General features: G+C 50.8%; 1 protein-coding gene across 6 annotated transcripts; it reads left to right on the forward strand.

The window, feature by feature from the left end:
* Positions 1–3634: 3634 nt before the first annotated feature.
* LOC105488685 (amyloid beta precursor protein binding family B member 1) lies at positions 3635–27459 on the forward strand. Of its 6 annotated transcripts, none has more exons than XR_011610885.1 (15): positions 3635–3785; positions 11772–12506; positions 18716–18891; positions 18991–19047; positions 19131–19216; positions 19327–19390; positions 19855–20004; positions 20368–20600; positions 20886–21000; positions 21145–21229; positions 21503–21586; positions 26377–26492; positions 26627–26803; positions 26885–27117; positions 27307–27459. XR_011610885.1 is itself a non-coding variant. In XM_071075190.1 (15 exons), the coding sequence occupies exons 3-15, from the start codon at positions 11786–11788 to the stop codon at positions 27050–27052; spliced, it is 2232 nt and encodes a 743-aa protein (XP_070931291.1). In that variant the 5' UTR covers positions 3681–3785; positions 9273–9322; positions 11772–11785; the 3' UTR covers positions 27053–27459. The 6 variants fall into 6 exon arrangements, 5 of the variants coding, with proteins under 5 accessions (XP_070931290.1, XP_011751283.1, XP_070931291.1 ...); XM_071075190.1 differs by adding an exon at positions 9273–9322 and having other exon boundaries at positions 3681–3785; positions 26885–27459; XM_071075189.1 differs by having other exon boundaries at positions 26885–27459.
* Positions 27460–27520: the final 61 nt, after the last annotated feature.

Below are 27520 nucleotides of genomic sequence, written 5' to 3' on the forward strand. Positions count from 1 at the left end.
TCCTGATAGGTCCAAAGTAATAATTTTCAAAACTGCTGCCTCAGAGGAACCCACATTGGTCAGAACTATATGTAGCATCTGAAGTGGCTCACAGGCTATTCATTGGTTGCTCCCACACCATAGAAAGCATCAGAAGAGGGAAGAGATTATAGTAGAGAAAGGATGGGTGAAAGGCACAGGTTGATTCCCCATTGGTCAGGAGACTTTGCAGACCTCAGAGGAGATCAAGAATTCAGTAAGACTGCCTGTGGGTCAAATACATAAGGAAGAAGATGCCCATGTGAACTGCACATGGGCATCCCTAGCTAATTAGACTCCTCCCTTCAACCTCATCATGCAATCTGTGTCCTTCTTACCTGAAGAGATTTCCCTGAATACTGCAGCCTTCCTGCTCGATGAGATTGGGAAGACAAATATTTTGGCATGCTATCTGTAAACGGGTGATACTTCTGGATTTTTTTTTATTTTATCAAAAATAAATCTGGATATCATTTTTTTCTCTACAATTCCATAGCTAATCAACCAATTGATCACTGATTTCTGGGAATTCTACCTCTTGAATATTTATTAAACCTATGCAATTTTCTCCCTCCCTAGTCCCACCACTAGAGTCCAAGCCATCATCATCTTTAACCTGGTCTCTTGCTTCCTAACTGGTCTACATTCCTTCAATTTTGCTTTCCTCCTGTCTATTCTTCCTCAGGAGCTGAAAGCGATCTTCTAAAATGCGAGTGTGAACATGCCCCTCTCCTGCTTCAAACCCTTCCATGATTTACCATTGCCCTTAAAATAAAGGTCAAACCCTTAGCCCAGCATACAAGGCCCTCCTTGATCTGGTACTTTCCCACCTTCCTATTTCATCTTATGCCATTCTCCACTATCACACCTGTGTTAGGCTGTTCTTGTGTTGCTATAAAGAAATACCTGAGACTGGGTAATTTATAAAGAAAAGAGGTTTAATCAGCTCACAGTTCTGCAGGTTATACAGGAAACATGGCACCAGCATCTGCTCGGCTTCCAGGGGAGTTTTTACTCATGGCAGAAAGCAAAGTGGGAACAGGTATCCCACATGGGCTGATCAGAAGCAACAGAGTGTGAGGGTAGAGGTGCCATACACTATTCATTTATTTGAGATGCCCAGACTGGAGTGCAGCGGTGTGATCTCAGTTCACTGTAGCCTCCGCCTCCTGGGTTAAAGTAATTCTCCTGCCTCAGCCTCCCAAGTAGCTGGGACTACAGGTGCCCGCCACCATGCCTGGCTAATTTTTTTGTGTTTTTAGTAGAGATGGGGTTTCACCATGTTGACCAGGATGGTCTCGAACTCCTGACCTCAGTTGATCCGCCCTCCTTGGCCTCCCAAAGTTCTGGGATTACAGGCCTGAGCCACCGCGCCTGCACATGCCACACACTTTTAGATAACAGATCTCACAGGAACTCACTCATCATGGGGAAGACAGCACCAAGCCATGAGTGGTCTGCCCCTATGACCTGAACACCTCCCACCAGGCCCCACCTCCAGCACTGGGGATTATAATTCAACATGAGATTTGATCAGGGGCAAATATCCAAACTATATCAACACCCATACTGACCTTCCTGTACTTCTCCTGCTACTTGGAATACTTTTCTCTTCTCCTGGCTGACCCTTCATCCCTTTCCCTCACTGAATTGTCACTTCCTATGATAGCCTCCTAAACTTCCCAGGCCAAATTAAACCCACTCACATAGCTCCCTGTACATCTCCTTCAAGATACTCATCACATTCCTAATTACATGTTTAATGTCTCTTTCCCCTGTTAAATTTCAAGCTATATGAGAGATGGAACTATCTTGTTTCTTGACCGGTTGCTAGCACCAAGGACAGTACCTCACACATAGTAATTATTTGCTGGAAGAAAATGAATGAATGAATGAAGACACCTTTGTTTTTCTGGGTAATTCTTCATCTTACAACTCAGGTCAGATGTCATCTCCTCCAGGTGAGATGCAGTCAAATCTGATTCGTCTTTGGATCCCTAGCGCCTGGCTTGGGACCTGATACACAGTTCATATATCATAGGCATTTGTCAAATCATTATAAACTATTGGCTGTGAGTTGATAATTGTTGAAACTGAACGATAGGTATATGAGGGTTCATTATATTGTTCTGTCTACTTTAGTATACATTGGAAATTTTCCAGAATAAAAAGTTAAAACATTTATATTTACCTCAAGTAAAATAAAAGTATATTCAAAGATTACTTTGAAGCTTCCGGCTTGGGAAGCCACCAGTAGTTGGTGTCATTCATTGGAATGGATGGAATGGAGCTGTGTCCAGTGTGGGATGTGTGTTGTGTCGTGTGTGTGTGTGTTGAAGAGGGTTCTTTTTCACCCCAGTGAAACTCCTTAGAAGACTAATGAAGGGGGATGAAACAATGAATTCAGGCTAGGTACGGTGTCTGACGCCTGTAAACTCAGCATTTTGGGAGGCCGAGGTGGGAGGATCGCTTGAGCACAGGAGTTCCAGACCAGCCTGGGGAACATAGTGAGACCCCCATCTCTACTAAAATACAAAAAGCCAGGCGCGGTGGCACATGCCTGTGGTCCAGGTACTCTGGGGGCTGAGGTGGGAGGATCACCTGAACCCTGGAGGTTGAGGCTTCAGAGAGCCATGATCTTGCCACTGGGTGATAGAGTGAGACCCTGCCTTGAAAGAAAGAAAAAGAACGAATTCAGATTTGGACATCTTTAGTTTTAGGCACCTTAGAGGGATTAGCATGTAGGGCTTTCTGGATGGTAATATAACCTCTCATTATCCTTGATGGCCTCTGGGTCACTGATCTGACCACTGGGATGTATCCCACTATTCAGGGAGGGCCTGTAGTAAATATAGTACCCCACCATCTTTCCTTACATCTTTACACTTTTCATTCACAATATCCCCTTCCTTGTGAATTTCTACGGGGGAGCAATGTATTCTTGATATTTTCCAGGCCTTGATATCAGCTTTATGTTCAGCAGCAGAGGTATTTCAGTGTCAAGAAACATCGGAGTTACAGTCCAAATTCATCACTAATTGTGACTGCGGGCAAATCGCTTTACCTGTCTTAATCTTAGCATCAGTCTCTGAAAAATGAGGATAATAATTCTGGTGATTTTACAGGGCTGATGTGAAGATTAATGCGCGTCAACGGTTTAACACCGAGACCCGCACGGCGTAAGTGGTCAATAAATACGAGCTATTATTATCAGCAACGCTGTGTCCTCAGAGCCTCCCCACCAGGACGTCGGGTAGCGGTGCAGCAGGAGCGGAGCCGGCTGCCTTCCCGGAATCCCTCCCGGCGCGGCAGCGGCCCCGCACCGCCACCGCCACCGCCATTCGGGCTCCAGCCCAGTCTGCGCGTCTCCCGGCGGGGGTGCGGGGCCAGGGCCCTGCGGGGCGCGCAGGGTGAGTCTGTGGAATCGTAGTGGATGGCGCCGCGCTAGGCGGGGGTCCCAGGAAATCGGCTGCAGGGATGTCTGCTGGAAGGGCTGGAACGCGGGGCTCGCCGAGGTCCTAGGGTCTCCTACAGGGTGAGGCCCCCAGGAAGCTGCGGCAAGTGCCGCGCCCGCCGAGCTCGCTCCCGCGCCCGCCCCAAGATGGCGCCCCTCCCCATCCCCCCGCGCGCGCCTCCGCCGCTCGGGGCGCGGCCCCGCGGCCCGCGCGCTCCTGGGCGGGGGATGTTGTGATGGAGAAGCCGCGGCGGAACCCGAACCCCGCAGCCTGAGCCACCTTCGTCATCTGGGCCGGGGCCTCGCCGCGCAGGTAGGAGCTGTCCCTGCCCCGGCCCAGCCCGGGTCGCTGCGTTCCCATCCCCAGCGGCCGGCGGATCGTGCAGCCCCTACCCCGCGGCAGCCTGGGTCCCCCGGCCGGCCCCATCCCCCATCCCCCAACCCCCAACCCCCATCCCCCATCCCCGGGCTGCCGTCTCACCGCGCGCCTGCGGAGCGTCCCCTCATACCCACCATCGCAGGGTCCGCTCGGGCCCTCACACTGCCCCCTCCGCTGCCCTTTACCTCCTGCCCCTCAGGGTGACTAGGGGCGGGTATGGAGGATGAGAAACCAGGGGCGGTGGGGATTGGGGGAGGGGAGGCCCAGGGCCGGGAAGGGGACGTGGAGTGGAGTGGGCTGGCAGGCCGCGCCGATTCCAGCAGGGGTCCCGGGCCCTGGATCTGTCAAGCCGCATTCTGTTGCCCTCGGCGACCGAGGGGTGTGCCCTGGGGCGGCTGTGTCCACAGCTCAGCCAGGAAGCCTAGCACTGGCAGGAATACTCAGTAGGAGGAGTTTTCCCACTGCCAATTCCTAACCTGTTTTGTATCCGCCTGTGTATCTCTTGCATTCTGAGCCCCTCCAGCTATAGTCCCAGCTCTCTCCACCCTTCAGAGTCTACGCTTGCTATCTTCCTTACTTCCCATTCATTCTTAAAATCACTCCACTCTGTGTCCCTGACACCTACTGAAACTGTCCAGGACAAGGTCACCGGAGACCTCCTTGTGGAGAACTCCAGTAGACACTGTTATCTCATTTACCTTTGAGTAGTATTCGGTGGGGTATGTCAACTCACTCTCATTGACGCGTTTTCCTGCTTTCTGCCCTACAGCATTGTCTGCTCTTCTCAATCTCATTTGCTTCCTCTCCTACTCTCTTTAGATGCTGGTGAGGCTCTTGGCTCTGTCCCGAGCTGTCTTCTCTCATTCTCTGTTCTTTCTCCCCAGATATTTTATTCACTCCCAAAGCTTCAAATTTCATATATATGCTAACGATTCTCAAATTTATATATCCAGCCCAGACTTCTTTCCTGATATCCAGACTCATATATTCAGCTGCTCTCTTGACATCTCCTTGAAAGACAAACAGGAATTCCAAACCTATAGATTCCAAGCTAAATTATCTTCCCTGGTTTTCTCTGTACCCTACTTCCAAATCTGTTCTTTCTTCATATCTCAGAAATGGCTATTTGCCAATGTGGAGTCATGAGCAAGACTTGAGATTAACCCCTCTCTCACCCTCTGCATCTCATTTCACCAAGTTCTGTCACCACTGCCTGAATATTTCTCAAATTCATTCATTTCACTCTTTCCCCACTGCCACCAAAGTTAATCTGGGCCACCACCTTTTTTTTTTCCTTGACTACTTTAATAGCATACCCTCTTGCCTACTTCCCTTTAACTATTCTCAACACAGCACCCAGAGTGATCCTTTAAAAAATGCTTCCACTCACTTATTCATGCAACACATATGATTTGGGCACCTAATATATGCCAGGCACTGTGTTATGTACGTCCTGAAGATACAACTGTGAGCAAAAGAGACTGAGTCCTTGGAGCTGACAATCTAGGAGAAAAATCAAATAAGAATAACATTATGAATGTAATATATACCATGAAGAAAAGCAGTATGGTGCCTTGAGAACGCACAAGAGCAGCAACTAAACTGGTCATGAGGATAAGGAGAGAGGGTCGAGGTCAGCTTCTCTGAGAATGTGACGTTTGAACTAAAATATAGTGGGTGAGTAGAAGTTGATTCAGCTTAGAGAGTAGGAGAAGAGGTCCCAGGCAGCATGGAAATCATGTGCAAACACCTTGTAGAAGGAAAACACATGACGTCTTTCAGGAATCAGAAGAAGGTTACTGAGGCTGCAGAGCAGAGTGACCAAAGCCAGGGGCAGGGAGGAGGAAGGCAGGCGCCAGACTGAGCAGGAAATTTAGGCCATTTAAGAATTTTGTCTTGGCTGGGTGCGGTGGCTCACGCCTGTAATCCCAGCACTTTGGGAGGCCGAGGCGGGCGGATCACAAGGTCAGGAGATCCAGACCACGGTGAAACCCCGTCTCTACTAAAAATACAAAAAATTAGCGGGGTGCGGTGGCGGGCGCCTGTAGTCCCAGCTACTCAGGAGGCTGAGGCAGGAGAATGGCGTGAACCCGCGAGGCGGAGCTTGCAGTGAGCCGAGATCGTGCCACTGCACTCCAACCTGGGGGACAGAGCGAGACTCTGTCTCAAAAAAAAAAAAAAAAAAAAAGAATTTTGTCTTAAGGGCCAGGCACGATGGCTCACGCCTGTAATCCCAGCACTTTAGGAGGCCGGGGCGGGCGGATCACCTGAGGTCAGGTTCAAGACCAGCCTGGCCAACATGGCGAAACCCCATCTCTACTAAAAGTACACAAAAATTAGCTGGGCATAGTGGTGTGTGCCTGTAATCCCAGCTACTCAGGAGGCTGAGGCAGGAGAATCGCTTGAACCCGGGAGGCAGAGGTTGCAGTGAACTGAGATCTTGCCACTGCACTATAGCCTAGGTGACACAGCAGGATTCCACCTCAAAAAAAAAAAAAAAGAAGAATTTTGTCTTAAGGTCTTTATCCTTGGTTGTAGTGGATGTGGAGAGTTGATGCAGTTCAGAAATTTTTCTCAGAGAGGCAATCATCAGTACTTAGGGATGGACTGAACATAGCAAGTGCTGGAGAAGGACGTGTCAAGATGTACCCCTACTTCAGATTCACAGAATAGGATGGATTGTATCATTCCATGAGCCAGGATCCTGAAAGAGGACCAGTTAGTGTGTGGGAGTGGGAAACACGAGTGGGTATATTAGCTTGAGACATCCAAGTGGAGATGTTGAGTAGAAAGTTTAATGTACTTGTCTGGAGCTCAGGTGAGGGGTCTGAAATGGAGATTTGACTTGGGAAATCATCAGTGTATAACTGAACCTGTGGGCATGAATGAATATTTATACTGATTATAGGATAAGAAAGAGGAAAGGGCATGAGAATAAGCCATAAGAAACTCCAGCATGTTATGGCCAATAGAGGAAGATGAGCCAGCAGAGGAGTCTAGGAACCCAGCAAACAATAACAAGAAGTGTAAAAGATGAGATGAGATGAGGAGTGCGGAGATGAGAGTGTGGAGGCCACGGATAGAGGCTGGATGAGAGATTCATGGGGTCAGATGCTGCTGGGAGGACAACTAAGATGAGGACTGTGTCTGTTGGATTGAATGACACAGGGGTCATGTTGACCTTGGTAGGAGCTGTTTCTGAGTCGTGTTGGGACTGGAAGCAGGTTTGGAAAGGGTTGAGGAGTGAGTGGGAGGTGAGGAAGTAGCAACAGTGAGTAGAGACAACTCTATCAGGAAGTTTGCCTGTATGAGGGAGGAAAGAGCAGTGAGTGGCTCTGGAGGAACGTCAGGTCAAGTTGGGAGATAGTGGATCCTATTGAGAAGGAGAGGTTGATTATATAGAGGAGAAAATAGATAAACAGTGGTATAAAATTCCTGGAAAGGTATCATAGGAAGAATCCAAATGATAGGTGAAGCAGTTGGTTTTGGGAAGGAAAGAAAGGGATAGGTGCTGAAGTTTGGTTAGGTTTTTATGTTTGAGGATGTTCCCCAGTTGGATGGCTTCCCTTTCCTCTGTGAATTAGGAGGGGAGATCATCCTCTGAGAGGGGTGGCCCACAGAGAGTTATGTCCTAGTCTCAGGCAGGCCTTCGCTGATGTCTTGGCTATAGCAAGCCCCAGGTTCCTGTAATGCCCTCCTCTTCCTCCTTCGTGATATTCAGTCAACAAATAGGGAATGCTATGGGTGCCAGGCACTGTTCTAGATGTTGCCATTACACTGCGTTGTAACAAGTTGTTCAATGACTGTTTCCCCCTAAACTGAGAACTCCTCCAGAGGAAGAACTATTTCTTTTTTATTCATCACTCTCCCCTGTGTCTAGCACAGTGCCTGGCATATGGTAAGCTGTCAGATTGAACAACTTCTGATTTGGAGCAAGACTTAACCCCAACCCCTGTGGTCTGATACCAGGATCTTCAGGCTTAGTGGCTACTTCTTTCAGTTCCTGCCCTGAGGCCCCTGCCCAGCTGCCTGCCTTGAGCCAGAACCCATTTGGCTCTTTGCATCCTTTGGTAACTCCAATGAGAGGGGAGAGATTAGGTTATGTTCCTTCTCTAAAAAAATTGGACTGAGGTCATCTTTTTGACCTCAAGCAGTGGGGTGTTGGTGACCACACCACCTCAGGCTAGATGCTAAAGCTTCAGCACTTAAACAGTTTCCCCGTTCCTCCTCTAATACTTCCTGGCCTGGTGACCAGATTGGCAGGGCTGCCCTGAAGTCAACTTGGCTCTTCACTGTTTCAGCCTTACAGCGCACGCACCCTTTTCAGATCATAACTCCTAATGCCAAGGAGGTCAGTCTCTGCCTGACTTTTGAGAAACCTGGCTCTGTACACCACTGCTTCAGAGAAGAGTTTGCCATCCTTAAGGTCCTCCGAGCATGGCAGAGTCATGGAGTCTTCTACTTCCTGAAACCCATGGAGATGCCACTCTTGAACAGTGTCTGAGCCAAGATGTTGGTTTAAGCTACCTGCCTCACTCCCTTTTCCTAGATCTCAGCCCTCACCTCTCCGGGATTCCTGTCCCATCTTACTTCCCTCTCAGGGACCCTTTGGCATTATCTGACACCCTCCCAAACGCTCCCTTTGCTCCTCTCCAGCCCATTGGGCCCCACAGCCTTTATAGGTATTTATTCCCAGCCAGTTCTGAGCTTCCTAGATCCTCTCAGCCCCTGTGTCTGTCCCATTCATCCCTTCGTTCCTTCTGCACGACAGCCCAGTCTGTGGCGGCACACAGCACACTCTCTTTGATAATGGGAATGTGAAATAGAATAAGACACCGTCTCAGATATTCTGATCGAATGTGGTCCTGGATGTTGTGAGACACGAAGGAGAGAATAGTCACTTGATGGTGGGGAGAGAACAGGAAAGACTGCTTAGGAGCTGTGACTGCTGAGGTTAGTTTTGAAATACAAGCAGAGGTTTTCACAAGGGGAGACAGAATTCCAGGCCGAGGGAGCAGTATAAACAAAGACCCAGGGCTTTAAGAGTGTGCGACATGTTCCAGAATCTGCCACACTGCTTGTGGCTGGAGTATAAGGTATAAAGGAGGTGGGAGGTGGGGAGAGGTCTGACAGGTTATAGAGGTTGGCTCAAGGGGGCTCTTGGGTGTTCTGCTAACGAGTGCAGACATTATCCGAAAGGCAGTGGTGAGCCCTCTAATTTTCTGAACCAGGGAGTGACACAATCTGGTTTCCATTTTTGGAAGATTACTGTGGTTCTGGGAGGAGGCAGAGCTGTCTATTTTTTTCTTCATTTATTCCAGTGGCCATGAGTTTTCTCATTGGCCAGGAGGAGTCACACTGAGCAGATCAACAGCTACACGTGAGGCAGACACATGCACATAAACCTTTTTCATTTTACAGATGTATGGGCAGCATCGCACTAGGGTCTGAGGAACTAGAGACATAGAAAGGTGAGCTGTGGGGCTGGGCTTAGTGTCTCAAGCCTGTAATCCTAGCACTTTGGGAGACTGAGGCGGGTGGATCACCTGAGGTCAGGAGTTCGAGACCAGCCTGGCCAACATGGTGAAACCCTATCTCTACTAAAAAAAAAAAAAAAAAAAAAAAATACAGAAATTAGCTGGGCGTGGTGGTGGGCACCTGTAATCCCAGCTACCCAGGAGGCTGAGGCAGGAGAATCACTTGAACCCAGGAGGCAGAGGTTGCAGTGAGCTAAGACCATGCCATTGCACTCCAGCCTGGGCGCACTGCGCCTGGAGAGATGGGCAAGCCTTGCTCAGGCAGCTGCAACACCTCTGCTCAGTGCTGAGGACACAGAGGGAAGGGAGGTAGTGGGGAGTCGGGGAAAGAAAGAACTCCTTAGTGGAGGAACAGAGAGATAGGGAACTCTCAGATAAGACATCAAGGAGAAAGGTCTGTACAGTGGGAATTAGAAAGAGCGCAGTGCAGTGTTTGTTGGGACAGTCAGTGAGGGAGAATTGTGTGTTGGTGGAAGGGTCGGGTAGGAAGAGAGAATCAGTGAGGCCATCGAAGGAGGAGAGAGTAATGTGGTAGGGGCTGTCTGAAGGACGGCTTGCATGGAGGGCTCAGAATGAGAGAGAAGTGGGCAGTGGTTGGTTAGGGAGAAATAACTGAAATCGGGGGCTGGTAAGGTTCCAGGGAGAGAGCACTTTCTTGTGGGGGTCCGGGAAGGAGAGCAGCAGAGCAGCTGGAAGGTCAGGGAGAGTGGGGAGGATGGAATGGGGCCAAGGGTGGGTCCCTGGGTGGCGGGCTGGAAGGATAGTTGGGACTGAAACGGTTGCGAGAAGCTGAGCCACAAAGGGCTGTGAGGAGGCAGAGGGAGGTGTCGGGAGGGGAGCTGGCCTTGTAGAACAGGGCGTCCACTTCCCTGAAAGGCAGGTGGAGTTTGTGTGGGGCACCATGAGGCTCAGTAACATAACCAAAGTGTTTTCTGATACTGGCAGAGGAGAGGCCAAAGCGAAGCCTGGAGGAAATGGGGACTGATTCATACATTCATTCAACAAATATTAATAGAGGTCCTGCTCTGTGCCAAGACTACACTAGGCACTAGGCATACTGTATTTAACCAAAAAGGCAAAATCCTCACCAACACGGAGATTATAAATTGTAGTCTTGAGGAGACAATCATTAGACAAAGTAAATAACAAATTGGCTTGTCAGATGGTGACAGGCGCTGGGGAAGAGTTAGGGATTGCTGAGGAGGGACTGAGGTAGCCTGTGGTTTTAAAATGGGTGTTCAGGGAAGGCTTCACTGAGGCTGTGACATTTGGTCAAAGATCTGAAAGGCTGGGCCGGGCGCAGTGGTGCACGCGTGTAATCCCAGCACTTTGGGAGGCCGAGGCGGGCGGATCACGAGGTCAGAGTTTGAGATCAGCCTGACCAACATGGTGAAACCCCATCTCTACTGAAAATACAAAATTAGCTGGGCGTTGTGGTCGGCACCTGTAATCACAGCTACTCAGGAGGCTGAGGCAGGAGAATCACTTGAACCCGGGAGGCAGAGGTTGCAGTGAGCTGAGATCCTGCCATTGCACTCCAGCCTGGGTGACAAAAGCAAGACTCCATCTCAAAAACAAAAACAAACAAATAAAAACCCCAAAAAGCAAAGATCTGAAAGGCTGAAGGGCCCAGGGGAAAGGCTCCCATAGTGATCCAGGACAGGGCATTATAAGGGCTGGCAGAGGGACCGGTGCCCAAGGGGAGCTACTTCATGGAAATTGTCACCAAGATGTAGCTTCATCTGGCCAGTGGAGCCGTGAATTGCAGCCGAGCACCCTCCCTCTGTGACCTGCCTTCCTGTGCCATGCCCTGTAGGGCTGGTTCTGCAGCTTATTTCCTCCTGTCCTCACAGTCCCTAGTATGGGGTGGGCTTGGGGGCTGGTTGAGCTGAGTGACTTATGGGAATAGGAACACAGCCGGAGGAGCTTACAGTGGTGGGGCTTGGGATGGAAGTGCAGCAGGAGAGGGGCAGTCAGCGATCAGTGTCCAAAACACACGAGCCAGTCCCACTCTAGTGGTGTTCCTGGCACAGTAAGCCCCGGGTGGATGAGCTGGGGGGTGGGGAGGCACAGAGAGCCATTGTGTGGAGGCCCTGCTGGTGGGATCGAGGGCGGAGCAGGCACCAGCTGTGCCATCCCAGAAAGCTCAGGGCAGGGGATATAGGGATGGGTTGAGCCTCAGACCTGGGCCTGGCCTGTGATGGGGACGATAGTGCTGGGACAGAAGATGAGCCCAGTCATTCTCATAGGATAGAGAGCCATGGGTGCTAGCCTGCTTAGTGCAGGGAGATGAGGAGGCACAGGGCGTAGCCCTGGGGCAGAAGCAGTGATGCTGCTGTTCTGGACCAGAGGCTCAACAGCATCTCCCTTCCCCACCCCACAGGAGCTGCCAAGGCCATGTCTGTTCCATCATCACTGAGCCAGTCGGCCATTAATGCCAACAGCCACGGAGGCCCCACACTGAGCCTACCCCTGCCTCTGCACGCTGCCCATAACCAGCTACTCAACGCCAAGCTGCAGGCCACAGCTGTGGGACCCAAGGACCTGCGTAGCGCCATGGGGGAGGGTGGTGGGCCTGAACCAGGCCCTGCCAATGCCAAGTGGCTAAAAGAGGGCCAGAACCAACTCCGGCGGGCCGCCACGGCCCACCGTGACCAGAACCGCAATGTGACCTTGACCTTGGCGGAGGAGGCCAGCCAGGAGCCTGAGATGGCACCCTTGGGCCCCAAAGGCCTGATACACCTGTACTCTGAGCTGGAGCTCTCAGCCCACAACGCGGCCAACCGAGGCCTACGAGGACCTGGCCTGATCATCAGCACTCAAGAGCAGGGGCCAGATGAGGGAGAGGAGAAGGCGGCAGGGGAGGCTGAGGAGGAGGAGGAGGAGGATGATGATGAAGAGGAGGAGGAGGACTTATCTTCTCCCCCAGGGCTGCCTGAGACCCTGGAGAGTGTGGAGGCCCCTCCCAGGCCCCAAGCCCTTACAGATGGCCCCCGGGAACACAGCAAGAGTGCCAGCCTGCTGTTTGGCATGCGGAACAGTGCAGCCAGTGACGAGGACTCAAGCTGGGCTACCTTATCCCAGGGCAGCCCCTCCTATGGCTCCCCAGAGGACACAGGTACCTTGTGGAGCTTGACATGGGCATGTGGGAGGGTGTGAGGGCAGAGGTTAGGCCTCTCATATAGAGGCCAGTGCCAGCCTGATGTGAGCTGAAAGCCCATGTCCTGAGGCCACATCAGGCCATGTCCAGGCTTTCTCGTTCAGAGAGTGCTTGGACATTCTGGTAGATCTGACCATCATGCATGCCTGGATGGATAGATCTGTTCATTATGCATGCCACTATGGTTGGTAAGTGGACTAGTTTGTTTACTGGGCACTGACTAGGTAACTGGCCCTCTACTCAGCATTTTCAGGCTTTATCCTCACAGTAAAGCTGTGAGGTAAATACTATGATTATCCCCATATTACAGATAACAAAAAAGAGACCCAGAGAGGTTTAGTAGCTTTCTCAAGACCACAGACAGGCTGAGATTACAATAGAGCTGAGATCTAGACCAGGTCTGAGTCCAGGTCTGAGCTCTTGGCCCTGTGTTACACTACCACCACAGCACAGAGCACAGTGCACTTAGGTGCACTTGGGACAGTCTGCCCCGTTTTAACAGGTCACATCTGTGGGGAGCTGCTGTCAGGAGTAGGATATTGACTAAAAGTTAGAAAAGAAAACCCTTTGGGTAGGGGGAGGAGAGTAGATACTAGGATTCCAGGGCTTAATAATTAAATATGTCCCATTTAAATCAGCTGAGTCTCCACATTTTCTAATGTCATGTAGAGAATACAGGAAAAGCTGAGGAACAAAGGATGGAGATAATGGGCTATAGTCACAACCCTGGAGTTCTGTAGATGGGGGTCTAAGAAAGATTAGGAAAGATCCCCATCCTCACCAGGCAGCGAACACCATACCCATACCCCAAACTGTGCAATCTTTGTAGAGAACATGCAGTTCAAATGAGCCTAGGGCTGCACACCATCCCCGTTCGAAAAACTCATTCTGGACATTTTCAAACATATACAAAAGTAGAGAGAAAAGAATAATGAGCCTGATTTACCCATGACCCAGTTTTACCAATTATCAATACATAACTAATCTTGCTACCTACATGCTGTCTTCCATTCCTAGGCCCAGCGTAGGTTATTCTGAAGCAAATACTTTTATTTATAAATGTTTACAGCTGGGTGCAGTGGCTCACACCTGTAACCCAGCATATTGGAAGGCTAAAATGGTCAGATTGCTTAAGCCAAAGAGTTCAGGACCAGCCTGGGCAACATGGCAAAACCCCACCTCTATAAAAAATACAAAGAAGTTAGCTGGGAGTGGTGGCATCAGCAGCTGTGGTCTCAGCTCCTCAGGTGACTGACCTGAGAGGATCACCCGAGCCCGAGAAAGTCGAGGCTACAGTGAGCCATGGTTGTGCCACCGCACTCCAGCCTGGATGGCAGAGACCCTTTTTCAACAACAACAACAAAGTTTACTTTTGCATTTCTGAAAGATAAAACTCTTAAGAAAAACCCACCATAATATCAATGTACCTACAGAAATTTAATAATAATCTCTTAGTATCATTAAATATCCAGTTGATATTTATGTTTTTAAAAAGGCTGGATTGAGGCTGGGCACAGTGGCTCACACCTGTAATCCCAGCACTTTGGAAGGCTCAGGTGGGCGGATTGCTTGAGCCCAGGAGTTCACAACCAGCTTGGCCAACATGGTGAAACCCCATCTCTACTAAAAATACAAAATTAGCTGGGCATGGTGGCAGGCGCCTGTAATCCCAGCTACTCGGGAGGCTGAGGCAGGAGAGTCACTTGAACATGGGAGGCAGAGGTCATGGTGAGCCGAGATTGAGCCATTACACTCCAGCCTGGGCAATAAGAGTGAGACTCCATCTCAAAAAAAAAAAAAAAAAAAAAAAGAAAAAAAAAAAGTAGAGACAGTGTCTCACTATGTTGCCCAGGCTGGTTGTGAGCTCCTGTTCTCAAACAATCCTCCTACCTTGGCTTCCCAAAGCACGAGGCTTACAGGCGTGAGCCACCATGTCTGGCCTGATCCATCTCTTAAAGTTTCGTTTGATCAAGTTCCCCCTGTCTATTTGTTTTTTGCTTGCAGTTTTGCTTTTGTTTTTTAACTGAAGAATCATGTTGTTTGTCCTGGGTTTTCTATGGTCTGGATTTTTCAGACTCTCTCCTGTGGTGGTATTTACCATGCTCCTCTTCCCCTGGATTTCCTGTAAATTGGTAGGTAGTTCTAGAGCCTTGATCAGATTCAGATTTGAGCATTTTTGTGTTTTGCTTTTGCAAGAATATTTCATAGGTGGTATTTTAAATACTTCTACCAAAGGCAAAGTCTGATTGCCTCTCTTTTCATGATGTTAGTGGCCTTTGGCAGTCATTGCCTCAACTCCTTTTAAAAGGAACAGCCCCTCCTGCACTCCAGCTGATTACATGTGGTATTGGGGTGAGGAAAAATGTAGTCTCAATGCAGCCAGTTAAAGGGAAACTGAAAACTAGATATTGGTGTAAAATAGCCCAATTTCTAAATGTTAACGACAAATTCTATTTTTTAAAAAGCACGGTGCAGGCCACACACAATCTGTCTGAGGCTTGCATCAGTCTGCAGGTTGTAGGTTGCAAGTTTGCAAGACTAGGAGGTATGAGTCAGTGACCAGATAGAGGCCTAGTTGCTCAGTTGCCCCTGGGATGGTCACTGTAGTGGCTGCAACTGTGAATAACCTATGAAGCTTCTAGGAATAGGAGGATAGTATTGCTGAAGAGCTGGGATGGGTTTGCTGGGCAGTGACCTCAGCAAGGATGTTGGAGGGGTGAGAGGATTCTCAAGGATCTTGCACTGGTGGAGACTTTGTGAATTGAGGATAGAGGTGGGGGCCAGCCCAGGAAAGGGGCCAAGTCACTGATTACTCTTTTGTGACTGTGTTGCTATGACCAAGAGGGCTGCAGAGAAGGTTTGTGCTTCTGCAGAAATGAGGCTAGAATTGAGCAAAAATTATTTTCTCCTTCCTATTGTAGGATATTCATAGAGCTATGGATTGAATGCATAAATGCATGAATTCATGAATTAAATGAATGATAAATGAATAAACTTTACTACCTGTGTTGAATTCATACTCTGCTCCAGGCCTTGTCCTAAATGCTGGAAATGTATACTGTGAGGCAAAGATGTTTTTGCTCTCCTGGCCTTCACAGCCTGGTGAGGAGACAAAGAAAGAAACAGGAGGTTATGATCAGTGCGATGAGCTCTCTGGGGCTGGGGAAGTCCAGGAGGGGCCCCTGACCCTGCCTGTGAGAGTGGTGGGGGAGAGGGCAATGGGTCAGTTTTAAAGGGACCTGTATACTGATGTCTGAAGGAGAGGTAGGTGATAGCCAGGTGAAAATCGAGAGAAAGGGAGGTGGGCTGGGAGAGGACAAGGGGCGTGTCCCAAGCCAAGAGAGAGAAGGGGAGTGGCCAGAGGTAAGGCTGAGAGGCAGACAGGGGTTCATGACAACACATAAAACCTGGGGAGGAATTTGGACTTTATCCTGAGGGCAGTGCAAAACAATTAAGAGGATTAAGTTGAAAAATTACTTGATTAGTTTAGCATCTCAGAAGAATCATTTGGGCTGTAGTGTGCAGCTGAGATTGGAGGAGACCAGACAGGAAGAGAAAGACCAGTTAATGATGTTTTTGCAATGATCCAGGTAAAAAAATGCTAGTAGCCTGGGCTATGTTAGTTATGTGGGGTGGAGAGAAGGGGAGAGCATTAAGTCAATCACTGATTCCTGAGCAAGTGAGTACACCTGGCTTTGCCACTAAAGGCATTTGTGGATGAATGAATGAATGAAGGAAGGAATGATATGTAAACATTTAATATATTTTATGTGTGTCTGTATGAATCGATGCAGGAGTGAAGGTGTACGTTCTGGAATAAATGCATGTATGTGAAAGCAAAGGCCTGGGTGGGCTGTGCTTGAAGGGAGATGTGCCAAGCTCCAGAAGGGCCTCCCAGATGGCCAAGCGGGGAGAAGCTGCCCTTCCAGGACAGATCGGAAGGATGAAGCTCTTTGAAGCAGGAAGGTACAGGCTGTCAGGGATGGCAGATGGATTGGTGTGTGTCACTCAGTCAGGAGATGGTGAACTGGTCCCCAGATTCCAGAAGTGTCCAGCCCTCCTGAAGCAGACTGTGGCTGTGGAGGGCATGGAGGCCTTAGGTGTGGTGTTTCTGGAAGGTTTTAGCAGGAGAGTCCCGAGGCAATGGAGGGTCTCTGGGGAACAGCAGGTATTCCCTGAGCCTCAGTTAAGTTTCAGGTGCCTATTGAAAACCTTATTCCATAGGGTGTCAGTTAGGGGGAAGTGGGGGCGGGGAGAGGCGGTGATGGCTGCCTAGAAGGTGGATGGGCAAGAGCCACTCCTCTTTGGGTGTCTGTGGGCCCACGTCATTTGGAAGCTGAGGATGGTGAAGCACCCTGCCTGAATAACTCATCAGGTGTGCAGCCACCTTGGAGTAACCACGCCCACTTCCAGCCCTGCTGTGTCTGGTTGCCCAGCAGCTGGGGTCTTGGGACTGCCTGTCCCTTAGTGCTGCCTCTTGGACCAGTCAGGATTCCTGGTTTCCCTGGTAACGGGAAGCACGTCAGCAGTCTGGGCGCTCCCAGCCGGTCCTGGTGCTGCGGTTGCCGAGGAGACGCTGCAGCCTAGCTGGGCCCTGGCAGGTGAGGGGTGGGGGGTGGTGCTGGGAAGCCCCAAGCCCAGCCTCAAGCTTGCTGGGGCTCAGGAGCTCAAAGCCCACCCTTGGGTTCAAACGGCTGTGCAGGTTCTGGACAGGGGCAGGATATCCGAAGGCCTTGAAACCACACCCTATTTATGCTGAGAGCTATAGGCTCTGCAGCGCCCCAGGCAGCTGGGGTATCCCTGAGGGGCTGAGTCTCCTGGTATCCCTAAGACTGGGCTTGGCTTAGGCACTGAGATAACCACTGGAGGGTGGGATGGAGGTTCAGGATTGGGGGAGGGGAGCCAGGGTGAGGAAGAAGAGGTGTGAGCAGGAGGGGCTGGGGTCTCATGAACCTCCCTTTCTCCTCCCTTCCCCACCCCCTCAAGGAGATTCCCTAGCATGGTGGTCCTGGCCCCTCCCTAGCAAGCTTCAAGCGGGGGAGGATCTTGCCTGGCAGACGCTCTGCCCTGGTGAGAAGGGGGCGGGATGAGTTTTTCTCTGCAGCCCAGCACCAGGCTGTGAGCCCCAGCTGGCTGGGCTGGAGGGGCTTTGAGGAGGGAGGGTGGAGGCAGGAGGGGCCGGGAATGAGCGCCACGTTCTCCCAGGACTTTTTCCTGGCCATCATCCTGCAGGACAGCAGCCCAGGTGAGGGGCAGCACGAGGTTGGGCATCATGTGGGGTGGGGCTGACAGGGAAAGAAGAGTTAGAGGACGCATGAGCGGGTTACAGGGATGGAGTGGTGTGGCACTGTCGGCAGACAAGGGTGTATGACACAGATGCGAGGTATGTGTGTATGTGCATGACATGTTTGCTTGCAACTGTGTGCAGCAAGGGTCAGGAAGTGAGCGTCTGTGGTGTGTGCACACATTTGGCAGGGTTTGATGTATGCCGTGTGTCTGAGTGTGGGTCCACCTGTATGTATGGTCCCCACACATGTGTTAGGTGCCACTGTGGTGTGGTATCTGCACACCTGTGTGGCAGGGGCTCATATGTTTAGCTGCATGTGCATGCCTCTGTGGTGTCTGCATAAGTGTATGGCTAAGGTTGGTGTGTATGTTTGCCCATGCACGTACATGTGCACCTGTGTGTGATACCTGCCATCTGTGCTGGCATTTTCTGTGTTGCATACCCTGGTGTTTGTGGCTGCACAGGTGTGTGGTAGGGCTTGTATGTGTTGTGTGTCTGTGTGTACATGTATGTGTGCAGGAGCTAAAAAGTGTTCCCCTTTGTGTTCACTGAGATAGAGATATGTATGAAAGGAGGTTAATTGGGGTCACCCAACCTTCCTTGCTCCGTTCCTTCCTCCTTCCCTGCCTTCCTCCTTTCCACAGTGTGGCCACATTAGCCACCAACAGGGCCCAGGAAGAGACCTGAGCCATGTCCCCTACTGGTGGCCCCACATGTGGTGACTCCAGACTATAGGCTCTAGGCAGAAGCAGGAATTGTGTTGTGGTATAGCTTTTCCTCCACCCCTTCTCAACCATGGGGTCTCAGAGGGGACCGGGCATAGGCACCAACTGTCTGCTCTTTAGGAAGGCTGACCCTCACCAAGCCTCCCACCTGGCAGATTCCTTCTGGAACCCTAACGCCTTCGAGACGGATTCCGACCTGCCGGCTGGATGGATGAGGGTCCAGGACACCTCAGGGACCTATTACTGGCACATCCCAACAGGGACCACCCAGTGGGAACCCCCCGGCCGGGCCTCCCCCTCACAAGGGAGCAGCCCCCAAGAGGAGTCCCAGGTGAGGCTCACAGGCCTGTTGGTTTTGGGCCAGAGGAGGGAGTATGTGCTGCTGGAGTAGGATAGGACACTCGCTCACTACTCCCTTCCCTCCTCCTAGCTCACCTGGACAGGTTTTGCTCACGGAGAAGGCTTTGAGGATGGAGAGTTTTGGAAGGTGAGTAAGGGGACCTGCTTTACCATGGGATAGCTGGAGGAGGTGCATCACTTTGATCCTTATTCCTCAATCCCCTTCCCAAGGATGAACCCAGTGATGAGGCCCCAATGGAGCTGGGACTGAAGGAACCTGAGGAGGGGACATTGACCTTCCCAGCTCAGAGCCTCAGGTGAGCTGCCAGATGCAGTGGGTTGGCAGTGGGATGGATCTGTCTGGAAGGGGCCTTGGGACAGCTCCATTTATGGGGGCCCTGTGCCAAGTATTACCATCTGCCTCCAGCCCAGAGCCATTGCCCCAAGAGGAGGAGAAGCTACCCCCACGGAATACCAACCCAGGGATAAAGGTTTGTTCAAGACTGACACCCATTCTGAGACCAGGGCCCTCTTGTGTGTAGGACAGCCCCTAATATTGTGCTCTGAGGGGTCTCAGTGCAGTCCCCCAGGTCCTGAGTTAGGAGTTCTTCCAGCCTCAGCAAAGAGCCCTGTGAGTGAGCTGGAGGCACTTCCAATTTTTAAATCAACCAGCCCAACAGACAGGTTGGGGGCCCTCGTAGTCTTGGTTCAGGTGCTTTTTTGTACTAGCCAGGGTCTCATATGACATCTCCCTCACCCTCACCACATCCCCCTCTCCCTAACCACATCCCCCTCTCCCTAACCACATCCTGTTTGGGGAGCTTCTCCGTCTTAGTTCAGAACACCCTGCCTCCTGCCATACTCTGTATTCAGGAACTCTGCTGTGTCCTGTGCTGAGGGCTCTCCAGTTTTGACTCCGATCCTCTGCCTCCTGCCCCTCTTCTGTGTCTGGCAGTGTTTCGCCGTGCGCTCCCTAGGCTGGGTAGAGATGACCGAGGAGGAGCTGGCCCCTGGACGCAGCAGTGTGGCAGTCAACAATTGCATCCGTCAGCTCTCTTACCACAAAAACAACCTGCATGACCCCATGTCTGGGGGCTGGGGGGAAGTAAGGACCTGAGCCAGCAGGGGTGGTACTATGAGAGAGTGTGAAGGGAATTATGAGAGATGGGAGGTCTGACCTGCCCACAAGCAGGCTGGGAAAGGGGCATATTGGCCCTCCATAAGTGGCAGCCCTGTGGGATGGATGAGTGACCCCAGGCTAGGACCTTGCGAGATGGTAGCCTAACAACAGTGGAGTCGATGTGAGAGATGACACGTGACCTCCACTAGAGTGAGGCCTGCAGGGCGGGTGGTCTGACACCAAAGCAGGGGCCCCAGAGCTGTGGCTAACATCCCCTGAGCTGCAGGATCAGAGATCAGCTACCATCCCGGCTGGAGTCCCACTGAGTGCCTGCTTCTGGGCCTGCAGGGAAAGGATCTGCTACTACAGCTGGAGGACGAGACGCTAAAGCTAGTGGAGCCACAGAGCCAGGCACTGCTGCACGCCCAACCCATCATCAGCATCCGTGTGTGGGGCGTTGGGCGGGACAGTGGAAGGTGGGAACAGGGCCTGGGATTCCAGGGTGGGAGTTCATCCAGCATCAGAGTTCTCCTCTCTAACTCTGTTCTTTGCCTCTCTTGTGCTGCTGGACCCAGAGAGAGGTACTATGCCTATTTTCCCCCTCCTGCACCTGGACCAGATGCCTGGAAGCACCCAAGCTCCCCTCTTCTGCCCTGCCCCTTCCAACCTGCTATGCTCCACCATTACCTTCCACCTCAGCATGCTTGCCTGTCTACCCTCCCTCCAGAAGACAGCACCTATGGGGGACCAGCTGTGGGCAGAAGCCCTGGAGGAGCTGTGACGGGCAGGGAGGACGTGGGTGGGGTGGGGACCAGGCTTGGCACTGGATGGTACTGGGAGACACTGAGGTGCCCCTCCCCCAACAGGGACTTTGCCTATGTAGCTCGTGATAAGCTGACCCAGATGCTCAAGTGCCACGTGTTTCGCTGTGAGGCACCCGCCAAGAACATCGCCACCAGCCTGCATGAGATCTGCTCTAAGGCACGGCCCCCTCCACTCCCTGGACTATCTGCCACCTTCACTCTACAAGGGTGTGGGTGGGGTTACTGAGTAGGGTGGGGGGGCCCCAGGGCAATGAGGCTCTAATAGATTCTCCCTGGCTCCTCGCCTCCCTTCCTTCCTCAGATCATGGCCGAACGGCGTAATGCCCGCTGCTTGGTGAATGGACTCTCCCTGGACCACTCTAAACTTGTGGATGTCCCTTTCCAAGGTCAGTGTCAAAACCCCTCCAGGTCCAGCTCAGATTTGTTGGCAAAGGTGGGCGACTCAAGGAAAGGCATGAGCTCCAGGACAGCGCTGATAGAAAAATGAATACATGAAGACTGAATACTCCAATAAGTGGAGGGACTCCGGTTAAAGGGAGGCAAGGGACGAGATGGAAGTAGGACCTCGGCTGGGCAAGTGTCTAGCTTATGCCCTGCTGGTGGGGACTGGGGGTGAGCAAGGTCTCCCACCATGATCAACCTTCTGTTCTTTCCCATAGTGGAATTCCCAGCGCCTAAGAATGAGTTGGTCCAGAAGTTCCAAGTCTATTACCTGGGGAATGTACCTGTTGCTAAACCTGTTGGTATGTGTGTCCTTCTGTACCCAGGGGCTGCTACCTTGATCCTAAAGCTCTGCCCCTACCCTCTGCCTTCCAATACTTCTTCTACCAGACCTTCCTCATGCTTCATGTCTCCCTACCCTTTAAAATGCATCCCACCTCCCTGTACTTCTGTCCTAGCTATATTCACTGTCCTGCTTATAGCAGCAGTCAGCATGCCTTCGCTGAGCATCAGCCACGTGAGTGGTGCTGAACCAGGCACAGAGGGAGACCCCACTCCTTCATCCCATGGAAAAGCTTTGGTGGGATTGGGAGGCAGCTATTAGATGACTGGAAACACCAGACAGCAGCCTGTAGCGGGGTTAAGTGTTACAGCACGAGCTGTGGGCTAGAAGTATCAGGAGAAGGAAACAGTGAGCATAATTGTCACATACGTTATTGTTGCAAATAATTTTTTTTTTTTTAAAGACAAGTCTTGCTCTGTCCCCCAGGCTGGAGTGCAGTGGCATGATCTCAGCTCACTGCAACCTCCGCCTCCCGGGTTCAAGCAATTCTCCTGCCTCAGCCTCCTGAGTAGCTGGAATTACAGGCTCCCGCCACCAGGCCTGGTTAATTTTTGTATGTTTAGTGGAGATAGGGTTTCACTGTGTTGGCCAGGGCTGGTCTTGAACTCCTGACCTCAAGTGATCCGCCCACCTCGGCTTCTGAGAGTGCTGGGATTACAGACTTGAGCCACTGTGCCTGGCCTGATCTGGTTAACTCTTATATTTCAGTGCTGTCATAGTATCTGCTATTTATTTGTTCATTCACTTAACAAATACCTTTGAAGCTTACCATGTGGCAGGCCCTGGACTAGGCGCTGGGAGAACAGTGGCCACAGTCCCATTTTCATAGAGGTTATAGAAGGTTGTGGTAGAAAAAAACCAGGAATTAATAAAATAATCACACAAATTGTAAGTTATTCATTGAGAGAAAGTAGCAAGATAGAACAGAGGAATTTCATCTAGTCTGGGGTCATAAAAGACTTCCCTGTGAAAGTGACGTTTGAACTGAAATCCAAAAAATGAATAGAAGTGAATGCAGTCAAGTGGAATGGAGGTGGGGGTAGGATGGGGGAAGATCAGGATCTACAGTGGGTGGCACTTTGGCACTTCCAAGGTACTGAAAGAAAGCCAATGCAAGATGAGGCTGAGAGCCGGGCAGTGGCCAGGCTGCCAGGTCAGGGATCTCAGGGATTATGTTAATGATTTTTTCTTCATCCTAAAAGCAGCAAGGAGTTATTGAAGTCTCCAAGAGTGCACTTGCCTTAATCGGATTTGAATTTTGAAAGCTCACTTTGGCTATTTCATGGAGGGGACTGTTAGGCGGGTGGAGGTGGATGTGAGCAGCTCAGTTAGGAGGCCGTTGCAGTAGTCCTGGCCAGTAATGAGAGTATCTTGGACAACAGTGGAGCTGAGGAGGAGTTCGTGGATTCCAGAGCTGTTTAGACAGGTATAGTCAACAGGCCTCGGTGATTGGTTCAGTGTGGGTGAGGGACAGAGGCATTAAGGGTGACTGCTAGGTTCCTGGCTGTTGGACCTTCTGGATAGTGGATTCTTTCTTTCAAGGTGGCAGATGTTAGAAGAGGCCAATTTGAGTGTGGAGATTGTAAGCTAACGTTTGGACATGCTGACTTTGAGGTGCCTTTGGGGAAACTGAGAGGCAAAGTCAGGTTGGCAGCTAGATTCACAGATCTGGAGCTGAGAGGAGAGGTCTGGGCTGGAGATAGAAGTTTTGGCATTATTGGGTTGTAGAGGTAATCAAAGCCATGGATGTAGAGTAGCTTGACCCTGGAAAGTCGGCATCCTGAAGTGAGAAGGGAAATGAGGCTAGTCATAGCCTTGAGGCCCTCCAACATTCAGTGGATGGGTGGAGGATGAAACTGCCAATGATAGTGACAACAGGAGAGAGGCAGGAAGAAGAAAAGAGACTACTTGAAGAAGTGGTGGCGTATCATGTCAAAAGACACATAGGAGGAACTCAACAGATTTTTGATGAATGAATTTAAAAAATGAATTAATGAATAAATGAGACTAGCTTCAGATTACATGGCCAGGAAAGCTAGACCTAGGAGTCAAACCCCGGTCATCTTTAATTCTCTGCACTTTCCCTCATACCGTGCTGACTTTCATGTCCAAAATCTTACATTGAAAGAGGGGACCCTTCTTAGAAAAGGTGGGGATTGAACTGAGGTTTTGAAGGAAGGCTTGGATTTGCAGAGTGGAGTGGATATTTCATTTGGATTCAGTGGCACTGCCAAAGACTTGGAGCTAGAGTTGAGAAAAGCATGCTGACCCTTATGCCTTTGCTTTCCTCCTTCTCATCCTCAACTTCTAAACCCTTGTTGGCTCTTCCGGTTGTTACCCCCATTCCCATATGTGCTTCTTTGCATCTACCACTTGACTCAGGTCCTCCCTATGCCAGATCAACTGCCTGTGACCCTTGACTGCTCCATCAGCTCCACACTTTTGGACAAGTGGCCTCTAAACTTACTTCCTGCTTTATCTTATGCTCCTTTTTAACCTCCTTTTTTAACATTAGCCCCTCCAGAAGCTGCAGTATTCGTTCATTAATCATTCATTCATTCAACAAGTGGTAATGAGTGCCTGATGTGTGTCAGGCACTATTCTAGCTTCTTGCCATACATTGATGAACAAAAGTGACAAAGATCCCTGCTTTTATTTAGCTTACATTCTAGCAAGGAGAGACAGACAATAAAATGAGTAAACCATGGAGTATATTAGAAGGCAACAACTGATACAAAAAAAAATAAAAGAAAAAAGAAAAGCACACCAGGATAAGGGGGATTGCATGTGGGGCTGGAGGTCAAGGTCACGGTGTAGGTTTTAGTCCTGAGTTGCTATCAAATCTGACCGCCTTTTTCCATACCTTGCTCCACTGCTTTCACTGCTTCCCTGCCAAACCTCCTAAGACTCTGAGGCCGGGCTCCACTTTCCACAGCCCCATCTACTCAGCAGTTTGACTTTGATGTCCCTTTCACACAACTGAACTTTGAGATTTCCAGTTGCCCTGGCCTAAATGTCATAAACATCACACCCCTCTGCCTGGCTTTTGAAGCGCTCTGCAATATGACCTGGCCCATCCACTTCTGTGACACTTGGTTTTACCAGTTTGGGTGCATTTGCTCATGTTGCCTTGAGAGTGACTTGCTCATGCATCTGGAATTTCTTCAGCAGATAAGCGCTGTGTTAGAATTGGGGACAGAGGGATTAATTAAATTCCATTTCTGTTCTTGAGATGGCCAAAGCCCAGTGTGGAAAAAAGTTTGCCAGCAGTTACAAGATGTTGTGGTAAGAGTTGTCTCAGAGTTGTCTTCTCCCTGCCCTGCAGCAGGGATGGCTTCCTAGAGAACACCTAGTCGGAGCCCTGAAGGATGACAGTCTGGAGTTTCTCAGTCCAGCGGGGAAAGGGCAGTCAAGACAGAGGCTTTTCCCTCAGTTGCAGTCTGTGTCCCTCAAGGACATTCTCTTCTCTTGTTTTGTATTCCCCATCTGCCTTACAGGCCATTTGCCAAGATTGGTTGTTAATAATAATGCTACACAAATCATCTGAAGCTGAGGGAGCAGTAAAATATGAGGCTTGACAGCTCTGGAGAGGCCAGTTTTTGGAAGACTCGCATGCTTTTGGGAGCAGTTTGGCCTTGCTCCAGCCAGAAGTAAGATGAGCAAGGCCAAGATGGGAGAAGACATTCAAGGAAGACATTTGTCCTCTGCCCACAAAGAGTCCACATGGTCCGCTCCTAGTGGGAGCTGAGAGGCACTAAAAGGGGCAGAGGGCCTGGGACTGGACCACAGAGGCATATGCCTTTTGCACTGGCATTGTGCAGAGACAGTAGATCACCTGGGCAGCTTATAAGTGTGGGGACTAGGACTGATGCCTTCACCACACCATGTGCTCCTGCCTTGGTGCTTTGCTGAGTGCAAGCAAAAGTGGGATCCATGAGGGGAAATGTTTAACAGCAGTTTGAGGTAGAGGAGAACATGCATTATAAGGGAAACCTGATTGATCTAAAAGTCAGGAACCTTGGGTTCCTTGGCCCTTGAGCACATTATAGACATTCTTGAGTAGAACCTAAGATCTTGAAAGCCCTTGTAGTTCTGAAAACTAGTAATATAGAGAAGAGGTAGGAGAAAGGCATGGCTAAGAACCCAGGCTCTGGAATCAGACTGCCTGAGCTCAGGTCTCCATTCCTTGATGTGACCTAAGGCATGTTGCCTATCTCTACCATTTCCTTATTTGTAAAATGGAAATCTGTTGTGAAGTTGTTGTGCGGGCACAAATGAGGTAATACACTATGATGACTTAGCACAGTGTGATACAGAGTAATCACTCCTCAAATAGATTATCTTAAAAAATAATTGGGTCTTGGGAGAGGACTGGCCTGTAGGGGCTGACTTGGGAGTTATTGTGGTGTGAAGCAATGTGGTGTCTGAGTGTGATGAGCGCTGAGAGAGCACAATTTGGGGAAGTCAGAACTTTGGGAGGTCAGTCGGTTCACAAGTGTGGAGGAATAGGCAGAGCCAGTGAAAATAACCAGCCTAGGATTCAAGATTTTAAAAAGTAGGAAAATGTCCAGTTACTGAGGCCAGGGGACCCAGGGAAGGGATACTTGGACAGCATTGTCTAAGATGTAGGTTGGCAAAGTGGGGATGGGGCAAAGGCCCTGGGTTTGACTGGGTGGAGCTAGAGTTCTAGGGTAGAGCTGGGGTATCCTCTCTCTACCGTCAATGGTGTCTTGTGTCCATATGTTCTAGGGGTAGATGTGATTAATGGGGCCCTCGAGTCAGTCCTGTCCTCCAGCAGCCGTGAGCAGTGGACCCCAAGTCATGTCAGTGTGGCTCCTGCTACCCTCACCATCTTGCACCAGCAGGTAAAGAGCTGGGGTAGAAGTCGTGGCTTTGCCTTGCCGTGGAGGGGAGACGGGGTGAAGGGAAGAGCTGCTAAGATGGATGTGGAACACAGTGTGGGGTGGTGTTCCTTTTTAACTGAGTTCCCTCCATGCAGACAGAGGCAGTGCTGGGAGAGTGTCGGGTGCGTTTCCTCTCCTTCCTGGCCGTGGGCAGAGATGTCCACACATTTGCATTCATCATGGCTGCCGGCCCAGCCTCCTTCTGCTGCCACATGTTTTGGTGCGAGCCCAATGCTGCTAGCCTCTCAGAGGCTGTGCAGGCTGCGTGCATGGTAAGCCGGTAGGGTGGTGTGGTGGTGGCGTGGCCCCATGTGAGGCAGGCTGGAGAGTGACTGCCCCACTTGCCTCCGCAGCTTCGCTACCAGAAGTGTCTGGATGCCCGTTCCCAGGCCTCCACTTCCTGCCTCCCAGCACCCCCTGCTGAGTCCGTGGCACGGCGTGTAGGGTGGACTGTCCGCAGGGGTGTTCAGTCGCTGTGGGGCTCCCTGAAGCCCAAACGGCTGGGGACCCATACCCCATGAAGAAGCCTCTGCCTTCCCTCCACCTGCTTGTGTCGGGCCCCAGCGAACTACAGGGTGTGGGTCAGGTAGGGGTCTAGAGGCTATTCCTAGGCCTTAGGCCTCCCAAATATGCCCCTCCCCAGTAGCTAGGGTTCCCTGCCTAGGAGCTGGGGAGGGAGAGATCTAATCCCTTCAAGGAAGTCATAACACTGGTGTGGTAACAAGAGGAGCAGGAAGCAAGGCCAGCCCTGGCTCTCCATCCCCATGTGTTTCAGGTGGAACAGGAGGAACTGGCCCAGGCCAGGCCTCATACTCCTGGGACCCAGCAGGGGCAGGAGGAAGGGACTGGTCCAGGCATGGGTCCCTTCCCTTTGCTCCGTGGGCACCTCTACTGTATTGATATCACTAATAAAGTCTGTCTGCACTGCTGTGTGCCTTCTATGCCTGTACCACACCATCAACCCCATTACCCTATGCCTCAGTTATGAT

This window comes from Macaca nemestrina, chromosome 12 (genome assembly GCF_043159975.1).
Source record: "Macaca nemestrina isolate mMacNem1 chromosome 12, mMacNem.hap1, whole genome shotgun sequence".
Classification (NCBI taxonomy): Eukaryota; Metazoa; Chordata; class Mammalia; order Primates; family Cercopithecidae; genus Macaca; species Macaca nemestrina.

Bases quoted from the DNA above. Each gene is read 5' to 3' on its own strand.
- LOC105488685 (XM_071075189.1), top strand. From the start codon at position 11,786: ATGTCTGTTCCATCATCACTGAGCCAGTCGGCCATTAATGCCAACAGC. The intron at 12,507-18,715 runs GTACCTTGTGGA...CCCACCTGGCAG, and splicing joins TGGCTCCCCAGAGGACACAG to ATTCCTTCTGGAACCCTAAC. The intron at 21,587-26,376 runs GTATGTGTGTCC...CATATGTTCTAG, and splicing joins ACCTGTTGCTAAACCTGTTG to GGGTAGATGTGATTAATGGG.